Source organism: Emydura macquarii, unplaced genomic scaffold, assembly GCF_026122565.2.
Source record: "Emydura macquarii macquarii isolate MOO-44397 ecotype Brisbane River unplaced genomic scaffold, CSIRO-AGI_Emac_v2 contig_3220, whole genome shotgun sequence".
Lineage (NCBI taxonomy): Eukaryota > Metazoa > Chordata > Testudines > Chelidae > Emydura > Emydura macquarii.
This window is the reverse complement of record NW_027133357.1, coordinates 4,285,435-4,308,069: the sequence shown is the minus strand read 5'-3', so window position 1 is coordinate 4,308,069 and position 22,635 is coordinate 4,285,435. Positions and strand designations below refer to the sequence as shown.

Here is a 22,635-nt window from a genome sequence, read left to right as displayed (position 1 = left end):
GGTGACTAAGAAAAGGAAACTCTTCTCTGTCTCTGGAGTGGCACAATAACAGTGCGATGTCTGAAGTCCTTGTCCCCTTTCTCCTCACTATCCTGGTGACGAGATCTGAGAGCAACCCTCCCCCCCCTGCTTGGCTCTGTATATAACATCTCAGCCCCTTCAATCTCCTTCATAGATGTGGTGCTTTTTCTGATGATATCAGAATAGGCAGATGAGACCTGAATCTAATGACGCAAAAATAAATTTAATAAACTAGGATGAGGAGAAGATGATCATTCTACCCCTACAAATTATCCAGTTTTTAAATCGTTTAAATACATCTGGATTTGTTTTGAAGTGTCATTTTATAACCACTATAAATTTATATAAGATTAAAATTAAGGATTTGCAACTTTTTGCAAAAACAAAGACAAAAAAATTAGGCTGACTTTTTTCAAAATGCTAGTGCAGAACATGCAACATGTCGGTATCTGTGATAAGTGTGTCTGTGTGTGTGTGTTTAGTATGTTGGGGGAAGGAGAAAAAGAAAGGAGAATTGTGTGTGTGATTATATTATGTCTGAATACAGTAAATATCCTAATTTAGTTTTGAAAATATTCTGTCTTTGATTATGTTTGGAATATCTTCCAAGACATTTCAACTCTAGGAAACAAAGAGCAACACACTTGTTTAAATAGATAAATGCATATATAGACAAAGAAGAGAATTATAACTTGTGAAAAGTCATATTGGTATTTCACATCATGGTCCAGTGAATGGAGAAGCCAGCTGGGTTTCAGGACACTGATATTCTATTCCTGACTCTGCCACTGACCTGCTGTGTGACTCTAGGCAAGTCACTTTGCCACTCTGTGCCTCAGTTTCCCTTCCTTCTAATGCTGGTCAAAATTTGGAATTTCTGCACTGTGGGAAATTTCAAGATTCGTTTTCATTCCAAACTTTGAAACAAAACCAAAAAGTTGCCCACAAAATGAAATTGTTTCAAAGAAATATTTCAGGTCACTCAAAATGCTTTTATTTCTTATAAAACCAAGAAGTTTCATTCTGCTTTTGACTTTTTCAATTTTGTTATAATTTGTATGTAATATAATTTATATCTCTAAGTCACATCATTCAGAATATAATATCAAATAAAATTTCAAAATGTGTAGTCATTTCCAAACAAAACAAAAAAAATCAAAACCTTCCGCTCTGATGAGGTCAAAACAGAATGTTTCCACCTTATCAAAACTCTTTGTTTCATTCCCCTTCCCCCAGTGAAATTTTGCTGAAAATTGATGCGTTGTCGTGGAAAGCTCCATTTCCAATAATCCAGCATTTCATTGGAGAGAATTTCTGACCAGCTCTACCACCCACCTTTGCCTGTCTTGTCTAGTTAGACTGTAAGTCCCTTGGGTTAAGACTCTCTCTCTCTCTCAGGCCTTGTCTACACTCGTGGCAGCATGTAGGGAATATGTGGCTCCGTGCTACAGGGAGAAGCATCTACACTGAGTGTATAGCTACATGTAGCAGTGCAAGGCTCTGGCAGGGGAGAGGCAGCAGGAGCTATACTGATAAAAAAATAGCATTGTAGATATGGGAGGCCCTGCTTGGGTATGTAGTACTGTCTACACTGCTGTTTATACCCATGTTAGAGGTGCGTATAGTGTATGCATTCTACACACCACTTCCCTTTAATTTTCCCTGCTCCCCTTCTACCATTCTCCCCCTTCCCAGATGCTGCATGTTCTCCCATCCCCATCACTTCTCTTCCCACTTTGTCCAGGTGTCCAAGAGTGTTTTTTGCATCATTTTCTCAGAGAAAAGGTTAAAGCATCAGATAAAAGGTTCCAATGGAACAATCCAAAAACTGCTTGGAAGGAACAATGAACAATGCAGACTGTGGTCTCAATCCTGCTGGGTGCTCCACTGGGTGGGAAGATCCCTGCACACGCCGGGGCCCCTCTTAACCTTGAGGAGCAGAATAACTTGGAGGATAGCGGTCTGTTCCTGAGAAGAAGGGAAATGCCCACAAGTGCATTTCAAGACTCAGATGGGCACACTACTCCTAAGTATCTGAGAAATTTCCACAGCTCATCTCGGAGCCTGATGCATTAGCTGGGTCAGAGGCAGGACGGCATCACTGCAGAATGATTCAGTCCCGCAAGGGTATCAAGAATGATCTCCATTCACATTAACAAAATTGGCTTGGGTAACGGCTGCAAGCCAATTCTCTGGGCAGTTCACTCTGCGGGATTAAATTCTCTCCTAAAATGGATCACTGCTTGTTAACGAGCCCTCAAATGCCTTGTTTCTCTGTGTGCCACCCGCTGTCTGCTGTAGACAGAAGAGGTCCTCCAGATTGAGGTGGGGACATGTTTGCTTGCTCCAGGAAAAACTAGGGCAGATCTCAGTGGATAATACTGTCTTCTCTCGGCCTTTCAAGAGTAGAGAGGAAGGACACAACACTTTTCAAGATTTGACTTTTTAGGTCACGTGACTTTATGTTTTGTCCCGACTTTGGGGGAGGAAGGATTTTGAAATCTCAAAATCTTGTAAGATGGGAAAACCTTTCCCATCCTGGATCTAGCCCTGATCTCCATTGAGGCCTCTAGGGGCTACTGGAATACAAACAATACCAACAATACCGATGGACTTAGCCCCAGAATGTAGGCTTTTTAAAAAGCAATGTTCCCAGTTCCCATCCCATGTACCTTCTGGAGTCCCTGAGCTACCTGGGGCTGGCCATCTCAGCTAATCTGTACTGCTCCTCTATATACTGGTGAGGTTCATTCCTTGCCCCTGGTCCCCCGGGCACTGGTGAGCTGGGCCAGAGAAGACCTGATTGTAGCCTTACTCACATTGGTTTTGCACTGGTGCCAATCTCGTGATTTTGTCACAAGAGTGCTGGGTCTGCAAACAAATAAGCACGGCAGTTAGTTAACAGATAGTGCTCAAGAATATGCATAATTGTCTATGGATCTGATCAAACCAATAATTTGCTATTGCTGTGCACCGTAAATTCCTTCTCTCTTTGCTCCTCTGTACAGATCTCACCAGAGTTACTCCTGCTTTGCACCGGCAGGGAGTGAGCAGAATCAGCCCTGACACCCCCTCCCTGAGCCTTCTGCTGACTGCTCTTTGCATTGATGCCACCTGCCTGTTAGGGAGCCCACTGTACCGTCTTAGGTCTGCAGACAATCAACCCACTACTGCAAGGATCCCCTAGGCTATGGAACTTGCTCTCCCAGGATGGCCATCTCAGCGCCTCTCTCTCTTTGCTCTCTTAGCCTGGGGCTTTAGGAAGAAGGTGCATTTGTTTCCTCTTTATTCCTGTACAGCACCCTAAGCACTTGGGCAGGAAAAGGGAGCAGATGTGCTTCATGAAGGCACTCAGAGCCAAATCCTCCTCTTACAAGGATACAGCTTGCACCTGAGTTGTTGAGAAGAGAATCTGGACCTAGATATTATTAATTAGAGATGATGTTGAACCACAAAATTCAGGCCCCAAACCAGATTTTAAATCCAACCCCACAGAATTCAGGGGCTGCCCTTATAAATCACAGCAAGACTGGCCATCCCTTCCCCTGCAGCATTCTCGTTTGGAACTCTCTCTGCTACGGGGAATAATACAAACAAGAATTGCACGAGGGCATGGAAACCAAGGAAGAACCTGGTCCAAAGCCCATCAAAGTCAATGGGAATCTTTGCATTGATTTCATCAGGCTTCTGGGATCAGGCGTAGAATGAAACTGACTGGAGAGAACTAAATTTTAGATGCAACAAATCCTGCATCTTGGCTAGGGTTAGACTAGATGACCCTGGTGGTCCATTCTAAATTGAAATTGGCCAGCTTCAGTCACCATCTAAACTGAGTGAATTACAAATAAAGTACATGGACAGCAAAGAGAAAAAAGTGCATCCCTTCTGGTTGTGTTAATCCAAGTAATGGAGAAAAGAGCTTTTTAATATATAGGACTTTTAGGTTGACAGTCTCTCTTTCAAAAAGCAAATGGGGAAATTGGAAGAGCAAAATGACAAACAGAGGGGGACGTGGAGCACTAGAAATTGAGGGTGGATTCATCCCTGGACCAATGCCAGGCCCCAAAATAAGCAGGAGGTGGGACTTAGGTGGGACTTAAGTGGTACCTAGGATGGGTGCTGGCCCTTGCGCCCTAAGAGTTTGCTGAGGTCTGATATTATACATGGGATTGATGCACATGGGGGAAAGTCTATTTAGGTATCCGCTGTGTTCCTTTCCTCATGCAGAGAACGACTGGGTTAGACCCCGTTGGATTAGAGCAGATGGGTACAAGAGAGAGAGGCTAGCAGGCCGGGCAGAGGGATCATTTATTTACACCCATTCCAGTTGCCACTGGACATGCGACATAATCCTGTTCTTTGCTTCCACGAGGCAAAACTCCCCCCTGGGCACAGGATCAAAGCGCAAAGCCTAGGCACCAGATAAACTCCAGTTAAGCTTCGAAAATAAGATGCAAGTGATGCTGACGCCTCTTTCTGACCCCGCTGCACAGGGGAGAACGTATCTCTTTGCAAACTCAGGGCACAGGGTTCCCCCCCAACATACACACTGGTCCTTTCCTTTCCTTCCTCCTTTCAGATTTTTCACACTCACTGTAGGCCCTGGATCTGCTATTTTCAAAGGTGCCTAAGAGAACTCCCCCATTCTCCCTAAAAAAATCAGTAAGAGTTGGGTGCTTGGCTCTCATCCCAGCCTTACAGATTATCACCCATATCAATTACAGCAAGAGAGCCCCTGCCCCACCACACACAATAACTCAGCAGCCCCATTAATTACCCACCAATGAACTGGCTGCAGAAGAGGCTCCAGCCTATCGAGTAAACTGGGGGAGGCTGTGTTTCCAGTTCGTCAGAAAGAGCCGCTTGTGGCCGTTGATGTATTAACCTCAGATAAGATGTGCGATAAATCCTATAGGCATCTGCATCGCTCCCCAGGGGCTGCTGGGGCTCTGGCTGGCCATTAATCAGCTCGCAGCCTGTCTCTATTCAGCTCCATAGTGTTTGTTTTATGGTGGCATTTACTCATCCATGAGCTTCCTGCCTCTGGCCACCGGTGCAGTCAGCAAGCTTCTCCGGTCCCTGGGCTGGCCCAATATTATTAGTAGTAAATATTGATGGAGAGCTGTAAATTTGCATGGCACTTTACAGACAGCAAAACACTTCATGCCTGTCCCCTGGGTAATACCCTGGTTCTTAGGCCAAGATCCTCAGCTGGTACCTATCAGTATCTCTCTGTTGGCTTCACTGGGGTTATGCTGATTTATACCAGCTGAGGATCTGACTGCCAGGCTGCAGAATTCAGCAGATCCCCTGGGAACAAGCCTGTACTCCTAGCCTCTGAATTGCCCAGCAAGCCAATGGACAGCACAGGGGTTATATCATCCAGGGATTCCTCCAACCTTGCCTCTCAAGACTGGGGCAAACCACAGCTGAGAGGGCAGTATAAGCTTCTGCAGGCTATCTGCCAAGGCCATTGCCTGATCGGAGGTGTGTTGATGTTTGGGGTGGGGAAGGGGACGAATTAATCATGATCCACCTCCTTCCCCACTCCAAATCTCTCTCAGATGGGTTGTGCGCCAGATGGCCAGCCTGTGCTTCTGCGGCCGCACTGCTAGATTTACTGGGCTAGCTCGTGCAGGTCTACCCAACCTGGGAATGACACTGCCCAGCAGCAGTGCAGAGGTATCCACAGAGAATCTGAGATGAAAGTAACTGGACCCAGCTTTCCCACAGCACAGACCAGTGCTCTAACCACTGGACCAGCCTTCCTTCCTAGCCACAAGATCACCCTTCCTCTCTGCTAATGCTAATGGTTCCCCATCCCTGGATTTCTCCCCACATTCCATGTTTTCAGCAGCACAAGACACAGCAGACAGGTGGGCGGGTCTCTGACCTATCCTTTGGGAGAACATCTCCAAAGGCTTTGGTGGTGGGCTTGTAACCTCACTGCTAAATCCAGCCCTCGTAAAACACGCAGCACATAAGAGGGCTGCTTGCCACTCAGTGTTTAGCGAATATTATTGTGTGGGGATATATCACTGCAATTGCTTTCCAGTCAACTGAGCCACTCTTCATCTCAAGTTAATTTGCCAGTCATTCCACCTCACAGTCTGTTCTTCCAGAGGTAATCAGGAATTGGTTTTGCTCTTGAACGATAGCGGCTAAAACAGACGTTCACAGGAGAGGCATTAACACTCTCTGGGTCGTGTACCTATAAAGAACAGCTGGAGGGTTTTGGTCAAAGTTCCGAAGGGCCGGAACTCTAAGACCCTGATCTAAAGCTCCTTGATGTCCATGGGAGTCCTTCCATTAACTTCAATCGGCTTTGGATCAGGCAATAAGTAAAGTGGGAGGCCTCCCACAATGCAGGGAGAGCTCCTGCCGTTGTGCTGTGCAGAACTGAGCTGGAAATCGGAGCACAGAGGGTGATGGGGAAAAGGGGGTCCACAATACAGAACAGGGGTGGAAGGAAACCTCAAATGAATGCGCACTGTTTGCTGGACACTTCTGTCCCCATTGCTCGGTGGCATTGCAATCTTGAGTGCCAGAGCTGGAAACAGAACCAAGGAGTCCTGACTCCCTTTCCTCTGATTTGGTACTTTCCTAGCCCTTTGCAGGACTCTCTTGCCCTAGATATGGCATCAGACAAAGCGAGTCAGTTCTGCAACTTCTGCTATTGGAAGGCCATGTGAAAGCTGCATTAGCTCTGCTGATGGATGGCATTTCTCAAAAACGTTTTAAAAAAATTCCTTATCTTCTCCTATCAATAACATTTTAATTTTCTCAACTGACACGCCAAGATCTATTGAAAGGATATGGGTGAAATGATTGCAGCAAGCGCCTTATTTTGTATCTCTGAGGCTCTCCCATGTACTCTCCATAAATCGTACGCTTACTTTATTCCAGTGGCTTTTTGAGAGACTTCGGAGGGAAGAGAGGAGAATAGCCTGATCCCTCTTACAGATAAAAGTTTCATGCTTAGCAATTGTCAGAGTGTATATTTGCGATGGGCTAAAATCTTCGGAATTCAAGGCCACGAGAAATAGTTGGATCTGAGAAGCTTAGGTCTCACTTAGATTGTAAGCTCTTTGGGGCAAAAACTGTCTTTTTGTTATATCCGTACAGTGGCTCGCACAATGAGGCCCTGATCCATGGCTGGGACTGCTAGGTGCTATTGCAATACAAATAATACATACTATTGCTAATAATGGTCACGCCAATTAAGACACCCCTTCTCTGCTTGCTGAGAACAATGGGCCTGATTTTTCAGGTCGCCACAAGGCTGCTATGAACTATGCTCAGCTTCCCAGAAGACCTAAGCCAGCACTGAAGAGGATGGGGAGAAAATAAGTTGCCATCATCCCAGGTGGGGAAAGTCCCCTGACTCCTGATCTTCCTGCAGCTGCTCCAGGGGAGGAATGAAAAGCTGGTTTTACTACAAGCTCTGCAACGGGAGTGACAATGTGCCCTCACTCCCACAGGCCAGGCTCCATGCAACCTCTGGGCTGAAGTTGAAGAAAAAGCCATATGGAGTCTCCACTCCTGCCACTGAGATGGGGGAATGTCTCCGCAAGTCCTGTTGCAGTGAAATTACATGTACAGCGGTTGTTTTGGGGGAGGGCACAATGTCACAATTAAAGAGTCCCATCAGACATAGTCCAATGCATCTAAAAGGAATTAGATTATACTGATAACTTAAGATAGAGCTACTGTAGAATGTACATCTGCACATCGTTATACTCACACCATCCCTAGCAGAACACCCTGACATGTTAGCCATCATCTTCCTCATCACCATCACCTTCCCCTTCATCACCAGGGGCCATCATTCTAGCACCTCCAAAGGACTCTCTCTCTTTCACCTACCACCCCATGGCTGAGATGTAACTTTTACAATAGGATACGCTGACACCACTCTGTTTGATGCATATTCAGTAGGGGATTTGTCCCCTTTTCCTTTTCTGTATTTTCTCACCTTACTAATGTTGGAGTGTTCTTCTCCGATAGGTCAGTGATCTCAACCTATTACTATATATGTCAATGCATTACCAGGGCCCTCTTGTGGGTAGGTATTTGTGGATGTAGCTCATGTACCTGTTATGTATGTCAAGTCGTTGCCATGACACTCTTGTGGTTGGATCATGTACCTGTGCTTAGAAATTCTTCTTAAACACTATTTTCAGCTCCCCAGTTCTTGGGGTTTTTGTTTATCTGTTCAAAGTTCATAGGCCTCAGGCCTTATGCTAACTTCCTGAAGCTAATTTCTTGCAGTATACAGGCCTGTAGGTTCCTTGCATTACTGCTGAATATCATGGAAAGCAGTGAATATGATAAAGGCAAGCTAGCCTTATGGACTACAGATGCATAATAAACAAATGGGAATGGCAGGTTCATATAACAAACCAATACATCAGGTGAGCAGAGTCTCCAAGTTGGGCTTCTTGCAGGAATAAGTCACCTGAGCAGGGGAACTCACAAATACCATAAGTTACCACCATTTGAATGTGAATGAGGCTAACAGGCCAATTTACACAGTCCCTTAGACCTGCTACAGCAGGGGCTTTTCCATTAGAGAATGTTAGACTTTATCGGGCATGGAGGTTTTATTTTCCTTTTCATCTGAAGGAGCAAACTCCCTTCTACTCCTTCCCGGTAGTTGTCTGTAAATTGTCACAGCATCAGGAGGTGCTGATGGAAATAGAAAACGCTGTAAAACCAGCCATGCCCTGTCCTGTTCGCCATACCCCATTGATATTCATCCCCCAAGTGTCCAGTTTCTTAAGAGAACCTTAAACTGGCACAGCTTCATTGACTACCATGGATCTCTGCTTCTTGACAACAGCTGAGGATCTGGCCCATTATTACAATTTTATTATGTGCATTATAGTTGCGCCTAGAGGTCCCAACTGAAATTCGGGCACCATTGTGCTAGACTCTGTATAGACACAATAAGAAACAAACCCAGCCCTGAAAAGCCTCCAATTTAAATAGATAAGATGGAGAAAGTGTCTTGTATGGCCCAGTATTTCACACTGGCCTGGGAGTCAGGGAGCCTGTGTTCTACTCCTAGCTCTGCCACTGGCCTGTTGTGTGACCTTGGGCAAGTCACTTACTCTTTCTGTGCCTCAGTTTCCCAGTTGAAAAATGAGATATAAATGCTATTATAAAGTGCTTTCAGTTATATGGCTAAAGAGTGGTATATAGGAGCTTGATATTATTAAAGGAAGAAGCATTCTCTCCATTTCATAAATGGGGAGCTGAGGCACAGAGAGATTCAGTGACTTGCAAAGAGTTTGTGGCAGAGTCAGGGATTGAACCCACATCTCCTGAACACCCTGCCAGTATTTTAAAAACAAAATTAACCTGGGTCTCATGCTCAGGTGCCCCAGGTCCTGATCTTTATCTGGACTGCACATCACTGATGTCTGAGAACCAAGAATGGAGTTTTAGATCTCCAGTTGTGACTTCTTAAATAAAACAAGGAAAGGCTGGTGCTGAAAGGATGAACCATGATAATTTAGAGCACATGTCAGGTGCCCCTCTTCCTTGTTCTCCAGCTACTATTACCCTTCAAGCTCTTAAACAAAGGATATTCCAGTTCTAAGACAAATGAAGGGACCCTCTCCAGGATGACTGACAGAAACCAGCTTCTTAATGCCAGAAATATAGTGTTACAATCATGCACGGTTGCTCCCATGTAGCTCAGCACCATGACAAGAGATGTGTAGCAGAGTTATCGGGGCTGTCCAGAAGATGGGAAAGCAAAGCTTGATCATCCTCACTCATTGCAAATGTAAATGGAGCTGTTGAAATAAAGATGACCCCTGAGATGCCCTCAGCAAAATCTACAGCAGAAGGACGATTGAAATACACACGCCTCACCCCAGCTGTACTTGGCTGAAGAAATTATCCTGCCTTTGATGGAGCATGCTGATAAATGTATTGAGCTCTTGCCCCAGCCACTGCAGATCGAATCATGTGTTTTTTCCTTAGTGAGATGCTTGTCTGACTGGCTTCATAGAGCCATTCCCAGGATAAATGAAAGGCTTATGTGTTATTATTTGTATATAGAGGGCTAAAAGCCTCAACTGTGATTGGGACCCCATTGTGCCAGACGTTGTACAAAAGCTTAGTGAGGCCCTGCCCTATTTACAGTTGAAATAGACAAGAGGCAGATGAAAGCAAAATGACAACTGTTTAGGACAAGAAGTGAAGAAAAATACTGTTTCCTATTGAAAATGCAAGGGGATTTTAGGGAGACCAGATAAATAATCTGAGTTAGAATTTGGCCAGGATGTGGGATTGTTAGTGTTTAGATTGTAGTTGTGGCCAAAAACATCAATCAGGATTAGGGTCCAATTGTGCTAGGTGCTGTACAAACATGGGGACCCCCACTCCTACTCTCACATAAAGGGCTCTGGGATCTTAAATGTCCCCAGCTGTTTTGCTAAGATGTTTGGGCCTCTACCAGCTGGAGTTGGACATGAATAGGTAAGCCAGAAGAGATGCAGTTCCTATCACTGTCCCTCGAGCCATCTGGTCCCTCTGACTTCTCTAATTGTGGTATTGGAAGGTAATTGTTTTTGGTTTGGTTTGATTTTTTCCGATCAGTGCACTGTCCTTGTGTAGCTCTTGCCAAGAGCCTTTTCTATCATGTGCACCTCAGCTGCCATGCGCTCTAATCAAAAGATTTGTTTTTTACCAGTCTTTGTTACCTGAGACTGAGGGTACAATATCTTCTTTGTTCTCTACCAGCAATGTTTAGTCACAAAGCTTAGTCCCATAGAAACAAACAAACAAAAATATTCAACTGGAATATGATGATCCAGGTTTGATGAAGCCTCATCTTTTCACCCCATCCTCAGGGGGAACTATTTGCCAGATTGTAATCAGCTTTTCTGTTGGAATTTGTTTGCCCTCAGAATTACATCACCTGCAAAAGTTACATCACCTGCCAACGCTCTTCTCCTACGCCAAACTGCAGAGAAAAAAAGCTGGATGGAGCTGTTTTCATTTTACGCAGCCGTTTGCGAGGACTGATTCTAACAGTTCATTAGCAGAGATGGGACCCAATGCATCATATCCAAATGCCTTCAAATTTTGGAGGCATTCTAAACTCAATCCTGGAAATAGATCCAAATTTCAATGTCACTAGTGGTCCCTAACTTAATAATGGGGTCAAAACCCCTGATCTGAACCCAGACATTGGGACGTTTATGTCCAGATCTGACCTTTTTGCCTTGAGGCCATTTCTTTTCACTATTTACTGTATCAATGTATAGGATCAGATCCCATTTGGTATGTACTGCAGGTGTGACAACTTGGGCTTTGTCTTTCCTACAGAGTTAACTAGAGTGTGGCCTCCTGAGACAGTGGCCATGTCTACTCTACGGGCACTACAGTGGCACATCTACAGCACCATAGCTATGCCGCTATAACCCTGCAGTGTAGATGCACAGTACCATGACTGAAGGGGGTTTTCCATTGCTGGAGGAACTTCCACCTTCCCAAGCAATGGTAACTAGGTTGACAGAAGCATTCTTCCATTGATCTAGCCACATCTACCCCAGGGGTGAGGTTGGCATGGCAACTGTGCTCGGGGGTGGGGAATTTTCATGAGCCTAAGAACTGTTGATAAGTCAACCTAAATTTTACACGTCGAACAGGCCTAGATGTACATGAAGAGTGCGTTGCCGGTACAGCTATCCCAGTATACTACATTGGCAAAGCACTCCTAGTGTGGTTTATACCAGCAAAGTTGTGCTGTAGTTTTACTGGTATATCTTATTCCAGTCCCCCTTTATCCCACTGAAACAAACTATGCCGGTCAAAGTGCACATTGGCCTGTATGACTGTGTCTACACTAGGGGCTTTTGTTGACAGAGCTCTGTGGGTCAGGGATCACACCTCATCAAACCCGTCACTGACCTAGGTAGGCCAGTCTGTGGTGTAGACATGGCCTAAATCAAGTCCCATCCACATGCAAATCCCCTTCATTTGCATGTGATGGTGGTTGAACTGAAGTTGGCTGGTCTTTCAGGGGGTATAGGTTGCATCTCAAGTACGCACAACTCCTCAGCTGTTAACACGACCGCCCTGTGCAGCTGGAGTGTTATTTCACAGTGTGGCGCCCGTTACTCATGCTAGGTTATCTTGAGAGGAGTTAACTCAAGTAAACTCTGCAGTGAGGACCTCGCCTGAGAGCAGGGTTGGGCTACACTAAATTGCACCAGCCCCCAAAGGGACATTCTGGTAGCTGGGGTCACCAGAGGACAAGGTGGCTATGGTCATGCCCCTAGGTATGGGGCTGTGGCAAGAGCTTTCTAGTAGAAACCCCTATATAAGGGGAAATCCTCAGAGGGCCAAAGCAGCCAGCTCTAAATCTGCCTTCTGGTGATCAAGAGGCATGAAGCTGACTCTGGGCAACAATCAAGGATCCGCACCAGGGATTGCCTCTCTCTGTAGCAGCCAGTTTAGCTAGCGACCCAGTTCCACTGCCTTTATAACATTCAGATCACCCAAGACACAATGCCAGACAGAAGGAACAAAGCAAACGTCATTTCCACTGGTGCAGCCCCAGAAAGAGATTATTTGTTGCAGCACAAAAGAGGCTGTGGCTGCGGCAAGCCTTGAAGCCTAAACAATGCACAGGACACGCATCAACCAAAGGATGACGAGTCACTCCAGCGCCGGCTCCTATTGATTTGGAAATGTCAGAATTAGAATGTTCACAAGGCCCAGGATTAAGGGGAGACTCTTATTTACAACCCTCCCTTCTCCGCCCACCCCCCCAGGGGAAATCAGGGCAAGTGGCTGCTTCTGAAGTCACACAACAAGCATGCCCCTCAGCAATTCAGTTCGCTGCCAAATCATTCAGGGTTCATGCTTGCAAAGTCCATTTTCCTTCCTCCCTCTCCCTGGAAACAGCTGTTTCAGACAGAACTGAGATGCTGTGTCCCAGATGAAGGTGTTAAATGGGAAGGTTGTTCTCCACTCTTAGAAATGGACTCTAAGGCTTGATCTACACTTAAAAGTTTGCTGACATTGCTATGTTGGTTAGGAGCGAGGAAAATAGCTGCCTTTTAAGCTTGCTGTCCTATTGTATCAATACGGCCAGGGCCCCAGTTCAGTTCCAGCCTGATTAATGCCCAGTTCTTCCCACAGGAAGCATCAAGTGAAGAATTCGGCCTCTCCCCCTGCCTCCCAAACACTCATCTTTGTAAAATATCCTTCTGCCAAATGTTAAATGTCGCCAATGTCAATCAAAGATGTCAGCTGCAAATTACTGTGGCGAGGCTGTGCGCCCATTTGCGTAGATGTCGAGGGAGTATTAATTCAGAGAGTCATTAGCCTGCAGGGGACGATAACTCTTCGGATCGTCTTCTGCTGGTTGTAAGCAACGGCTGATTATATCTGGCCTTCGTAGGAGCTTCGCAGGTCCAGGCAATTGGGATGCCAAACCCAGCACTATTTGCATACACTAAGGAAAGTGCGTGACAGTGAATTGATGCCTAGGCAGTGTGAGCAGATGGCTTTCCCACCCTGCTCCAAATAAAGGCTACACACACACACACGATCAGACTTAACCTCTTCCTAGATAATGCCAATAACAATAATAATGGACCATAAGCTTTTGCCTCCAAACCAGGATTTCCTGCAAGATCTCCTTCTCTGTCCCTACTTCCCTCTGACCATAGAGTCATAACAATTTCTTTTATACTGTCATGGTGATAGTCACCAGAGTCCCCTGTTACGTATAGCTTTACATGTTCTTTTCCTTAGCATGTGAGCAATGTTCAGTCCTGGAATACATTCCCTATTGTTTTTCACTATTGTTTTTTGGGGAAGCTGTAGCAAACAGTTAGAGAGGTTCTCCTCTGCCTTAATTTTACTAACTAGAATCAATTTTGGGGGGAGAGTTTCTTGCTGATAACTGGGCATCGGTGGATGGGCTGAGATTTCAGAAAGAGGAATTGCCTGTGTGCCATTTGTGCCCACCTCTGTTCCAGGACTGGTGTATTCAGTATAAACAAGTTAAATTATGAATATACCCAGACTTCAGATTACTGAGGTCCCCTTTAATGGGAAGACTAGGCAGAGAGGTGACACTATTCTGGTGGAATGAACAAACTGCCCTGCAGGGCTGATTCAGATGCTTTCTACAGGATTCTGGGTAGGCTGGTCAACAGTACAGTGTGTAGCATTAGGCGTATGTATGGTATAGGAGTGTTACTGGTGAGTACATATTATACATGGAGTGTGAGCGCCTGCAGTGTGGAGCAGCGCGTGCAGACGGGATGCTAGAGCGTGTGGGAATTGCCCCAGTGCGGGTGGATGTGCGACTCCCTGGGATGATGGAGGCGGTCTGGCTCTGTTTCATATCTCCATGTCCACAGAGCGATAAACCTTTATCTCCCCCAAGTAATTGACGCTGCGTACCAGCGAGGCCCAACGCCACTCTGACAGATGGGATATGCTCTTCTCACGTCCCCGCTGGCAATTGGAACTATCAAGAGAGGCATTACGCTCGCTGCCTCTGACTGTCTCATCAGGGATGGAGGGCTGGAGTGCCAGAATGAATGTGCCATTTGATTTAATATGCAGCACCCGCCACTCAATTCAAATCGTTACACAGGAAACCTGGGACCGACCAACTGGGGCTGTCCAGAAAGGGAGGCTGCAATATCAGTTCTGTTCCACCCCGGAGGGTCGGGGCAGAGACTGTAATGGCTATGAATTGGATAGTATCCCTTTAAAGAAAAGAAATGGTCCAAATGAGAAGGTGCCACTCGAATGTGGGAGACATTGACTCTGTCCTAAATATGACCGTCCCTTAATGGTCTAGTTTTTGGATTTGTGCCTCTGGGTGCTGAACCACCTTACCAGTTAATCTCATGTCATTTGAGCCAGTGGTACCCAAAGGTGGGTCAAATGCAATCCACTTCACTCCTATCTTGATGACTGTTCTATGTGGGCAGACAGTTGACCCTCCGTAAAATGCCAATTTCATTCATCTACAACAGCTTGCAGGATTGGGCCCTTAGCATAGCTATGGACGTGCGGCATGCTTCGAAACAGAGTCGAGTTTTCTGAGGAGAAAGCTCTTACACCTGACGTCTGCTGTTCTGTGGTTCCAGTGCCTGAGAACAACCACTGTGCATTTGTGGTTGTGGTTGTACTGAGATGCTCTCTGCTTTTGCAAGGCAGAACTGTCTAATGCTTTTTCTCCCTTTTGCCTCAGGAGGGTGAGCCAGTCTTAAAAATGACTAATCCGGTCACTAACTAGTCAATAAATCCTGTTGGTGTTGCGTGGCAGCAGAAACAAAAGCTCTGGGTGCAAATCAAAAAGCAATTTCTTTTGTAGGAAAAATACAAGCAGATTCCCCCATGGACCATACAGGGCCCAGATTTGGGAAGGAAGGCTGATCCAGTGGTTAGGGCACTACTTAGGAGACTCAGAACCAATCCCTGCTCTGCCACAGGCTTCCTGTGTGACCTGTCTCCCTGTGCCTCAGTTCCCGATCTGTACCATGGGGATAACAACACTGCCCTGCCTCATAGGGGTATTGTGAGAAAAATCACATTAAAGATTGTGAGGTGCTCAGATACCCAGGGCAATGGGGGCCAGGAAAGTACCTGAGATAGAGAGATTTTGGGCCAGATTAATTGTCTTGCAGGCTCTTTACAATATGGCAGGAATAAATCCCCATTGGGAAATACCCCCCAGTTCAGGGGGCCTCAATAGCATCCTAAGTGCAAGGGATTTTCTAGGGTGGGAGGGAGGCAGCAGGGGCTTGGGTGTCAGCACGGCAGGAGGCTGAGCTGTTCTCCCCCCCACAAAACAGTGCAAGCCTGCAACAGGGGCTGCCTCCCCTCTCTCCCTGGGCTGACCGGCTCCAATGCTGCAGCCCCATTGATTTCCATAGGGTTGCACATGGGATCAAGTACAGTTTTACATAAGTAAGGTAGTCACAATGGGGCCCTAATGGAGGTTCTTGGGTCTCTTCTGCATCTCCCAGGAGTTGAAATCCTATAATAGACTGAAACTTCAGCACCCGTCTAATGGTCTTGAATAAATTGCCAACAGCAATCGGTGTAATGAATTTTCCATTCATTTCCTGCTGCTAATTCCATTTGCTGTGGGGCCCAGGCAACTAATAGCGATTTGATCTGATCTGCACTCCCTCCAGCCATAGCCCTGCTGCCCTGACACACTCCATCCTGCAGCCAATGAGGTATTTATGCCGCTGGCTCTTACGCAAGGCATCTTCCTTTGCATTTGTCATGTCTGCATCAATAGGGCAATAAATGAGGATGTCAGTTCACAGCACCAGTAGCCAAGGCCACATTCAGCTTCAGATTCAAGGTTTAATATGCCAGGCAGAGAAAGATGGAGGACAAAAATCCCAGCTCTCTCAAATCTGGGTCTGACTCATCATCGTCCTGCACCTTGTGTCATCACTTACGCCAGTGGGCAGAAAACACAACCATTCTGATCTGGCAGCATTTTACACCCATTTTCCAGCAGTGTAAATGACAACATGTGGTGCAAAGTAAAAGAGAATCAGGCCTAGAAAGGCTCAGCGTGAGGTAGCTGTCATCTCAGCACTTCCTGCTGGGGCAATGTGGGAGCATGGTACTTATGAGCCCCCCCCCCACTCCATTGTCAGCAGCCGGGAAGGCTTGGATTGGCATAGCTGTGGTTTGTCCACAGTCAGCACTCCTGTGCCATTCCCTCCAGCGAGTGCTGCAGGGATTGGAGCAGCCCTCAGACCCCATTCTACCTGGACCTCAGTCTTTACATTGCTGTTAGCGTGGGAATGTGTTTGCTGGTGCCACCCACTGCTAGGATAGGTCAGGTATTTTGTTTGGAAAGGTCTCTATGTAACGGATTTCTCTTCAGTGTACACTTCCAGTCAGTGTGGTCTCCCCCTTTAGATGCAAGTGTACTGCCCTCCAGCGGGGAATGAAGAGTTTCACAGCTCTGTAGTTGGACTTCTCTGTTCTGGCACTTCCTTAAACAAGTATGTTTTAACATCTGCCATGTACTGGTAATAAAGATCTTACACACGAGATCAATGACCTAGAAGAGGAGCAGGCAATGGCAAGAGAATGCCTAAACTGGGCATCTGCAGTGGAATTTTTCATTACAAATCAGACCACTCATCAAGCCCAGTGTCCCATCTCTCACAATAACCAGCAGTTGATACATTATGAGGTTACTGTGCCTTCCTCTAAAGTATCTGGTCCATTGTTCAGTCCTGATGCTAGGGTGCAAAAGATCCTTCCTACCCTCTAAAGTGACCCGGTGACGCCATGATGCACAAGAGTTGATAACCTTTATCTTAGCATACAGAACAAAGAATACTGGACGTGCATATTCAATAAGAGGCACACTTCCTTCAGAGTCGGTAATGTTTCATGCATCAGCTTGGAAGGAAGTGCAGGAGCCCTGCAATTGGAGTTGCCATTCTAACTGGATGAAATATAGTGCCTACCAACATTTCCCCTGGACTTTTGCTACTGTGAATTGCTGACACTCCCCATAACAGCCGCTTAGGAGTAACAAAGCAAAAAGAGCACCCATCTGTTGCTACTAATGAGCATCTACTGTCTTGCCAAGCCTCAAAAGTTCAAAAACTGGGCATCAGACCCAAAATAATCATGAGAGCAGCCCAAATGGATTCCAGATTGGTTTTGTTTTCATTTCAGCCCCTGCACTGAAAAGTTAGTTATTTGCTCAGCTCTAGCACTAACAGCTTTTCATCCTAATCAACCCACTTGCGCCTTCATAACACCCCCCAGCATTAACATGTGCATATGGGTCTCCCTACAGCTCCCTGCTCTCTCTCAGCGGTTCTCAACCTATTAAGTGGGGTGGGTCGCAGCCAACACTACCTATATAGCCCAGAGGATGTCACATGGGCCTTAGCTGTGCGCTGATTGGGCCACAAGCAGCCCATGCGGCCTAAGAGACCCCCTGCGCTCCACTCTCCTGCAAGGGGTGTGGCGTTCCTGTGTGCAGTTATTTAAACGGCCACTGCCGCGCCCTAGAGCTGGCTACAATTAAGCAATGGGGAAAGCGGCGCTACAGTCTGCACAGATAAGCCGGACCGTGCAGCGCCTTGCACAGCAGGGTGCAAAGCTGTGACTGGAGGGGCGGATACCTGCGCCCAGGAAAGGCTGCACACCGGGCATGGAGCAGAATCCCACCTCGGGGCCCGAGCCCTTGCGCAATCCATCCAGCCCAGCGGGCAGGGCTGTGACCCCGCTTCTGCTTAGTTCGCCTGCGGGCTCCCCCTGGGCAGGGCGCCCCTGTAGGCCGGGCACGACGCTGCCCAGTGGTGCGCGGAGCTGTGCATGGGGCCGGTGACGGGCACCCCCTAGCGCGGGGGCTGGGGACCCAGTCGGCGCCACACAGCTGTGCCGCGTCCACGCGCTAGGGGGCGGGGCACACTGACAGCGCGGCGCCGACCCGACCAGGGGGCGCCGAGAGAGCAGCGCTTATGAGGCCCCGCCTCCCCCAGGCGGCCCCGCCTTCTGCGCGCCGGCGGCTGCCACGCTACGTGCTCGCGCCCGCAGAGCTTTCGCGCTCCTTAGAAGTTTGACCTTTCTCCGCCGCCGTGGTCCGGGAGCTGTTGGGGCTGTCTCGTGAGTGTGGGGGCCGCTACTACGTACGCGCTCTGCCGGTGGAGGCGGGGCTGAGTGGGCCCCGGGGAAGGAAGACACCGGCCAGGTTGAGGCTCCGCCAGCCCGCACAGGCGAGCACGCGGCATGGAGGGCACGCTGGAGCAGCACCTGGAGGACACGTACGTAGCGGGGACTCTCGCGCCCGGGCTGCGGGGGGGCCCGGGGCACACTGGGGGTGCTGGGGGCGGGAGCACGGGCAAGGGACACCAGGTTGGTACTGGGGGCGGGGGGTGCATTGCGGGCAGCGGGACTGGCAGGGGGTCCTTCGGCGACCTCAGAGGGGCCGTGGGCGGCGGCACAGCTGCGTTGTTGACACTGGCACGGGGAGGAGGGAGCCTGGGGGTTGCTCGGACGGGGTGTGTTGGGGAAGCGGGCACCGGCCCGGGGCGGGTGTGCCGTGGGCATACCTGGCCAGGTGTGAACCGGCAGGGGGGGTACGAACGGTTCCTGGGTGGTAGGAATTGGGGTGATTGTGTGGGGTGCGGCGGGTAGGGATTCGTCAGGTGTCTGGCCAGTTGTGCTGGTTTCTCCCTGGGAGTTGACAACCCTCTTTCTCCCCCTTCTCCTGCTTCCATGGAGCAGCATTTCCAGTTGACAAAAGATCTTTAGCTGTCTTGCTCAGAAAGCCGCAAACTGAACAGCAGGGGACTCTCTGAGCTTCCTCCACTGGCTGACCGAACTGTCATCACATTAGCCAACATTTCTAAATAATGAAATGCATTTTACACTTAAAGTTCCTGCTTCCCCTCTGCCCTAAGCTGTTTTGACAAGCTTTCAAATGTAGCTGTCATCCTGTTATAGTCCTGGTTATCAGGCTCAGAAGATGACCCTTCTTAAATGGTTTGATTTATGTGAGGCTCACACGCCTGTCTTGACTCCTGATTTGTTTCTCTCCACTCTAATGCTTAAATTGCTGATCTCAGGCTTTGTCTCTTCTAGAATGAAGAATCCCTCAATAGTTGGAGTCCTGTGCACAGATTCACAGGGCCTGAACCTTGGCTGTAAGTAATAAAGCAGCTGATTGGCTTCAGAAAATGGGCCCGAAACTTTGCATTTTCATGTTGTACCAGGAACATTTTAATGTTGAAATATTATATGTGCTTTAAAATACACACTAAAAGTATTAAATCTGATGTTAGCTTTGGCCAGATCTCTGCAGTTTCTGTTAAAAACTCTCCATTTCTTATTCCTTTCAAATCCCATTTTATTCTTACTCTCTCCTTTCCCAGTACTCAAAGTGTACATGGTCTGTCTGCCTTTCTTTACCAGTGCTCACCAATCAACTCATTTGTTTAAAAAACGTAATTTACGTAGAGAACATCCAGCCTTTGTTTTAATTATGAAATTTATTATTTGTATTACTGCAGCACCAAGGAGCCCTAAGACAGGAACTTGGTTCCTGTCTATCTGAGCACACACCACAATCTAAGTATAAGACAAGGTAGCATTAAACAGCTGTTGCTGATTTGGTAACAGTATGGTCTGATCACCTACCATTTAATTAAAAGGTGGGGATGAAATTTAGAATGAGGAGTCCCAAGAATGAACTGTAATTGTAAAGATTGCTATTGATGTAGATATCTTCATGGACTTATAGGTAAAAAGATTAACATCTTATTTGTCAAAATAAAAAAAAATGAATTTGCCTGAAATAAGGCAGCATTGGCTATTGAACATTAGGGTGTGCTGCAGACATGACTATAAAATTCACCAGAATCATAGTTGATGGCCATGTTTATCTGGGAAGGGTATAAATAATATGGTGGTGAGCATTAGCAAGGAAAACTCTTTAGACCGCTTTAAAATTATTGGGATAACCTGGAAGATGGCAGGGTTAAATTGGGACATGTAGTTCTGCTAAATTAGTGGGCTGGCTGGTTGTTAGTGCCATGTAATGAGTGGTTTTAAACTTACATAAAGACTTGTGTATTTTATAGGTCGTGGGACCCTTTCAGACGAACATGCAGGTGTGATATCAGTTCTAGCTCAGCAGGCAGCCAAACTAACTTCAGATCCTACTGATATTCCCGTTGTGTGTCTGGAGTCAGATAATGGGTGAGCATCTGGAGTTGTATGTCAATCATTCCCTTTTCTTTTTGGTTTGCTTCGTAGCCTATCATTGGGCTCTTCTGGGAATATTAGATCTTTAGAACCACATCCTTCACTTCAAGGTGGTTCCTGCTCACATGCCCCTGGTTACACTGACAGATAAGGCTAGAAGGTTTCACCTCCAGGGCATATTTGGCAGCAACTCTATGAAGGCCATTCTTGCCTTTCTCTGGAGCTTGAACATGGATTGTTAGAATTGAGTCCGATCGTTCGGTTTCCTGAGATGCTGCGGAGGACCTAAGGCACTGGAGAATGTCACATTGTTTCTATACATACTGCTTGCTTCAAAAAGCAGACTGGCTGCTGCCAGGCATAAGATAATATAGCTATTGGTCATTCCTGCATCATGTTTATATTGACTACTTCAACCTTATCATGAGCCTTATGTTCCTGTTTCAATCCTACTGACAACCCTTCACAAAAGAAGGGAGACCTGATTCCCAGGAATCTCCCTTAATGCAAACTTTTGAAATACCTTGATGTTGGAGTTAGGTGGGAAGATCAGAGCCCAGGTGTTTTCTATGAAGACGGAGTAGGCAGAGATGGAAAATGGAGTGCTAGTCCTTTTATGTACAGGGTCTAGTCAATGCTGCTTCGCTGACAGCATGCAGCAGATACTAAACTTAGGCTATATCTCTGCTAGTGACGTGGAGATTAGTTGCATTGTGAACTCTTCAGGACTGTAGTAGCTATAACTATCTTAAACAATTGTTCCTGTTTGTTTCAGGAATATCATGATTCAGAAGCACGACGGCATCACTGTGGCAGTGCACAAAATGGCGTCTTGACCTTTCAAACACCTGCTTGGTTCTTTCATTTTTGGACTAATTCTTTGGTGGACTGCTCCATTTCCTCTGCTGATCTAATACAGAATGTGCTTGCAGAACTAAATTTGGGCCAATCTTAAATACATAGTAGTATCCCTCTTTATTTAAACTGGTACTGTACATCAATCACTGGTTTTAACTTCCAGAACATCCTAGAACTTATTGTCAAGTATGGAATGTGGTTTAACTTCCCTTGCTTGTGTAATGGTCAAACACCCTAATCTGTGGCCTTACTTTTTGGAGAATTCAATAAATTATCTGAGATAAAACACACAGCTGTCTCTGTAAACTTCAGTTGAATGCTGGTTTGTCTGAACCTCAGAGACTAACACTATAAAGACTGAGACTCTGTTACAGATTCATCATCCTCCCCCTTCAAGTAAGGTGTTCAGCTGATAATAAAGATCCCTAAGACTTCCCAATGGTCCTCTCACAACACCTGGGAAGCTCTGACTTTTTCTAAGGGAAGGAAGCAGAACATTAAACTCACGCAGATTGCCTTTATACATCAAAGTAAAAGCCAAATCCAATTGATTCTTTGTAGGACACCTTTAATTCTGTCTGACTAAAAATACGTACATACATTTAAAAACAAATTTCCTGTCTGTTACGAATGTCTTGGTTTAAAATTGAAATTAAGTTCAACTCCCTTACTTATGGTGGTTTTGCTTCTTCCATTACGCTTTTGACACTGGAAATGGATGTCAAGCTGTAACCAATTTCACATCATGATTCTCACATTTTAGCCCTTAATGATACTGTTAGAATTACAAATATTGGATAAGAGGGATAACATCAATAGACAATACTAGACCAACTGATATTTAGCATGCCATAGTAGGAAAATGGTGCAACCATTAGTACTAAATCTCAGAGCAAGGTGATCCCTGAGAAGGATTTGGCCAAAAGAATCCCTACTTTTCAAACTTCTTGTCTGACTGTTAAAAGCTGTTCCTGTTGCATTTGGTACTTACCCTCACATCTCCTG

General features: G+C 46.5%; 1 protein-coding gene across 1 annotated transcript; it reads left to right on the top strand.

The window, feature by feature from the left end:
- Nucleotides 1-18,152: 18,152 nt before the first annotated feature.
- Nucleotides 18,153-22,322, top strand: LAMTOR5 (late endosomal/lysosomal adaptor, MAPK and MTOR activator 5). Its single transcript, XM_067531883.1, has 4 exons — nucleotides 18,153-18,830; nucleotides 19,651-19,712; nucleotides 20,649-20,766; nucleotides 21,548-22,322. The coding sequence occupies exons 1-4, from the start codon at nucleotides 18,796-18,798 to the stop codon at nucleotides 21,606-21,608; spliced, it is 276 nt and encodes a 91-aa protein (XP_067387984.1). The 5' UTR covers nucleotides 18,153-18,795; the 3' UTR covers nucleotides 21,609-22,322.
- The last annotated feature ends 313 nt before the right edge of the window (nucleotides 22,323-22,635 follow it).

Bases quoted from the DNA above. Each gene is read 5' to 3' on its own strand.
- LAMTOR5 (XM_067531883.1), top strand. From the start codon at position 18,796: ATGGAGGGCACGCTGGAGCAGCACCTGGAGGACAC. The intron at 19,713-20,648 runs GTAAGTAATAAA...TGTATTTTATAG, and splicing joins ACAGGGCCTGAACCTTGGCT to GTCGTGGGACCCTTTCAGAC. The intron at 20,767-21,547 runs GTGAGCATCTGG...TGTTTGTTTCAG, and splicing joins TGTCTGGAGTCAGATAATGG to GAATATCATGATTCAGAAGC.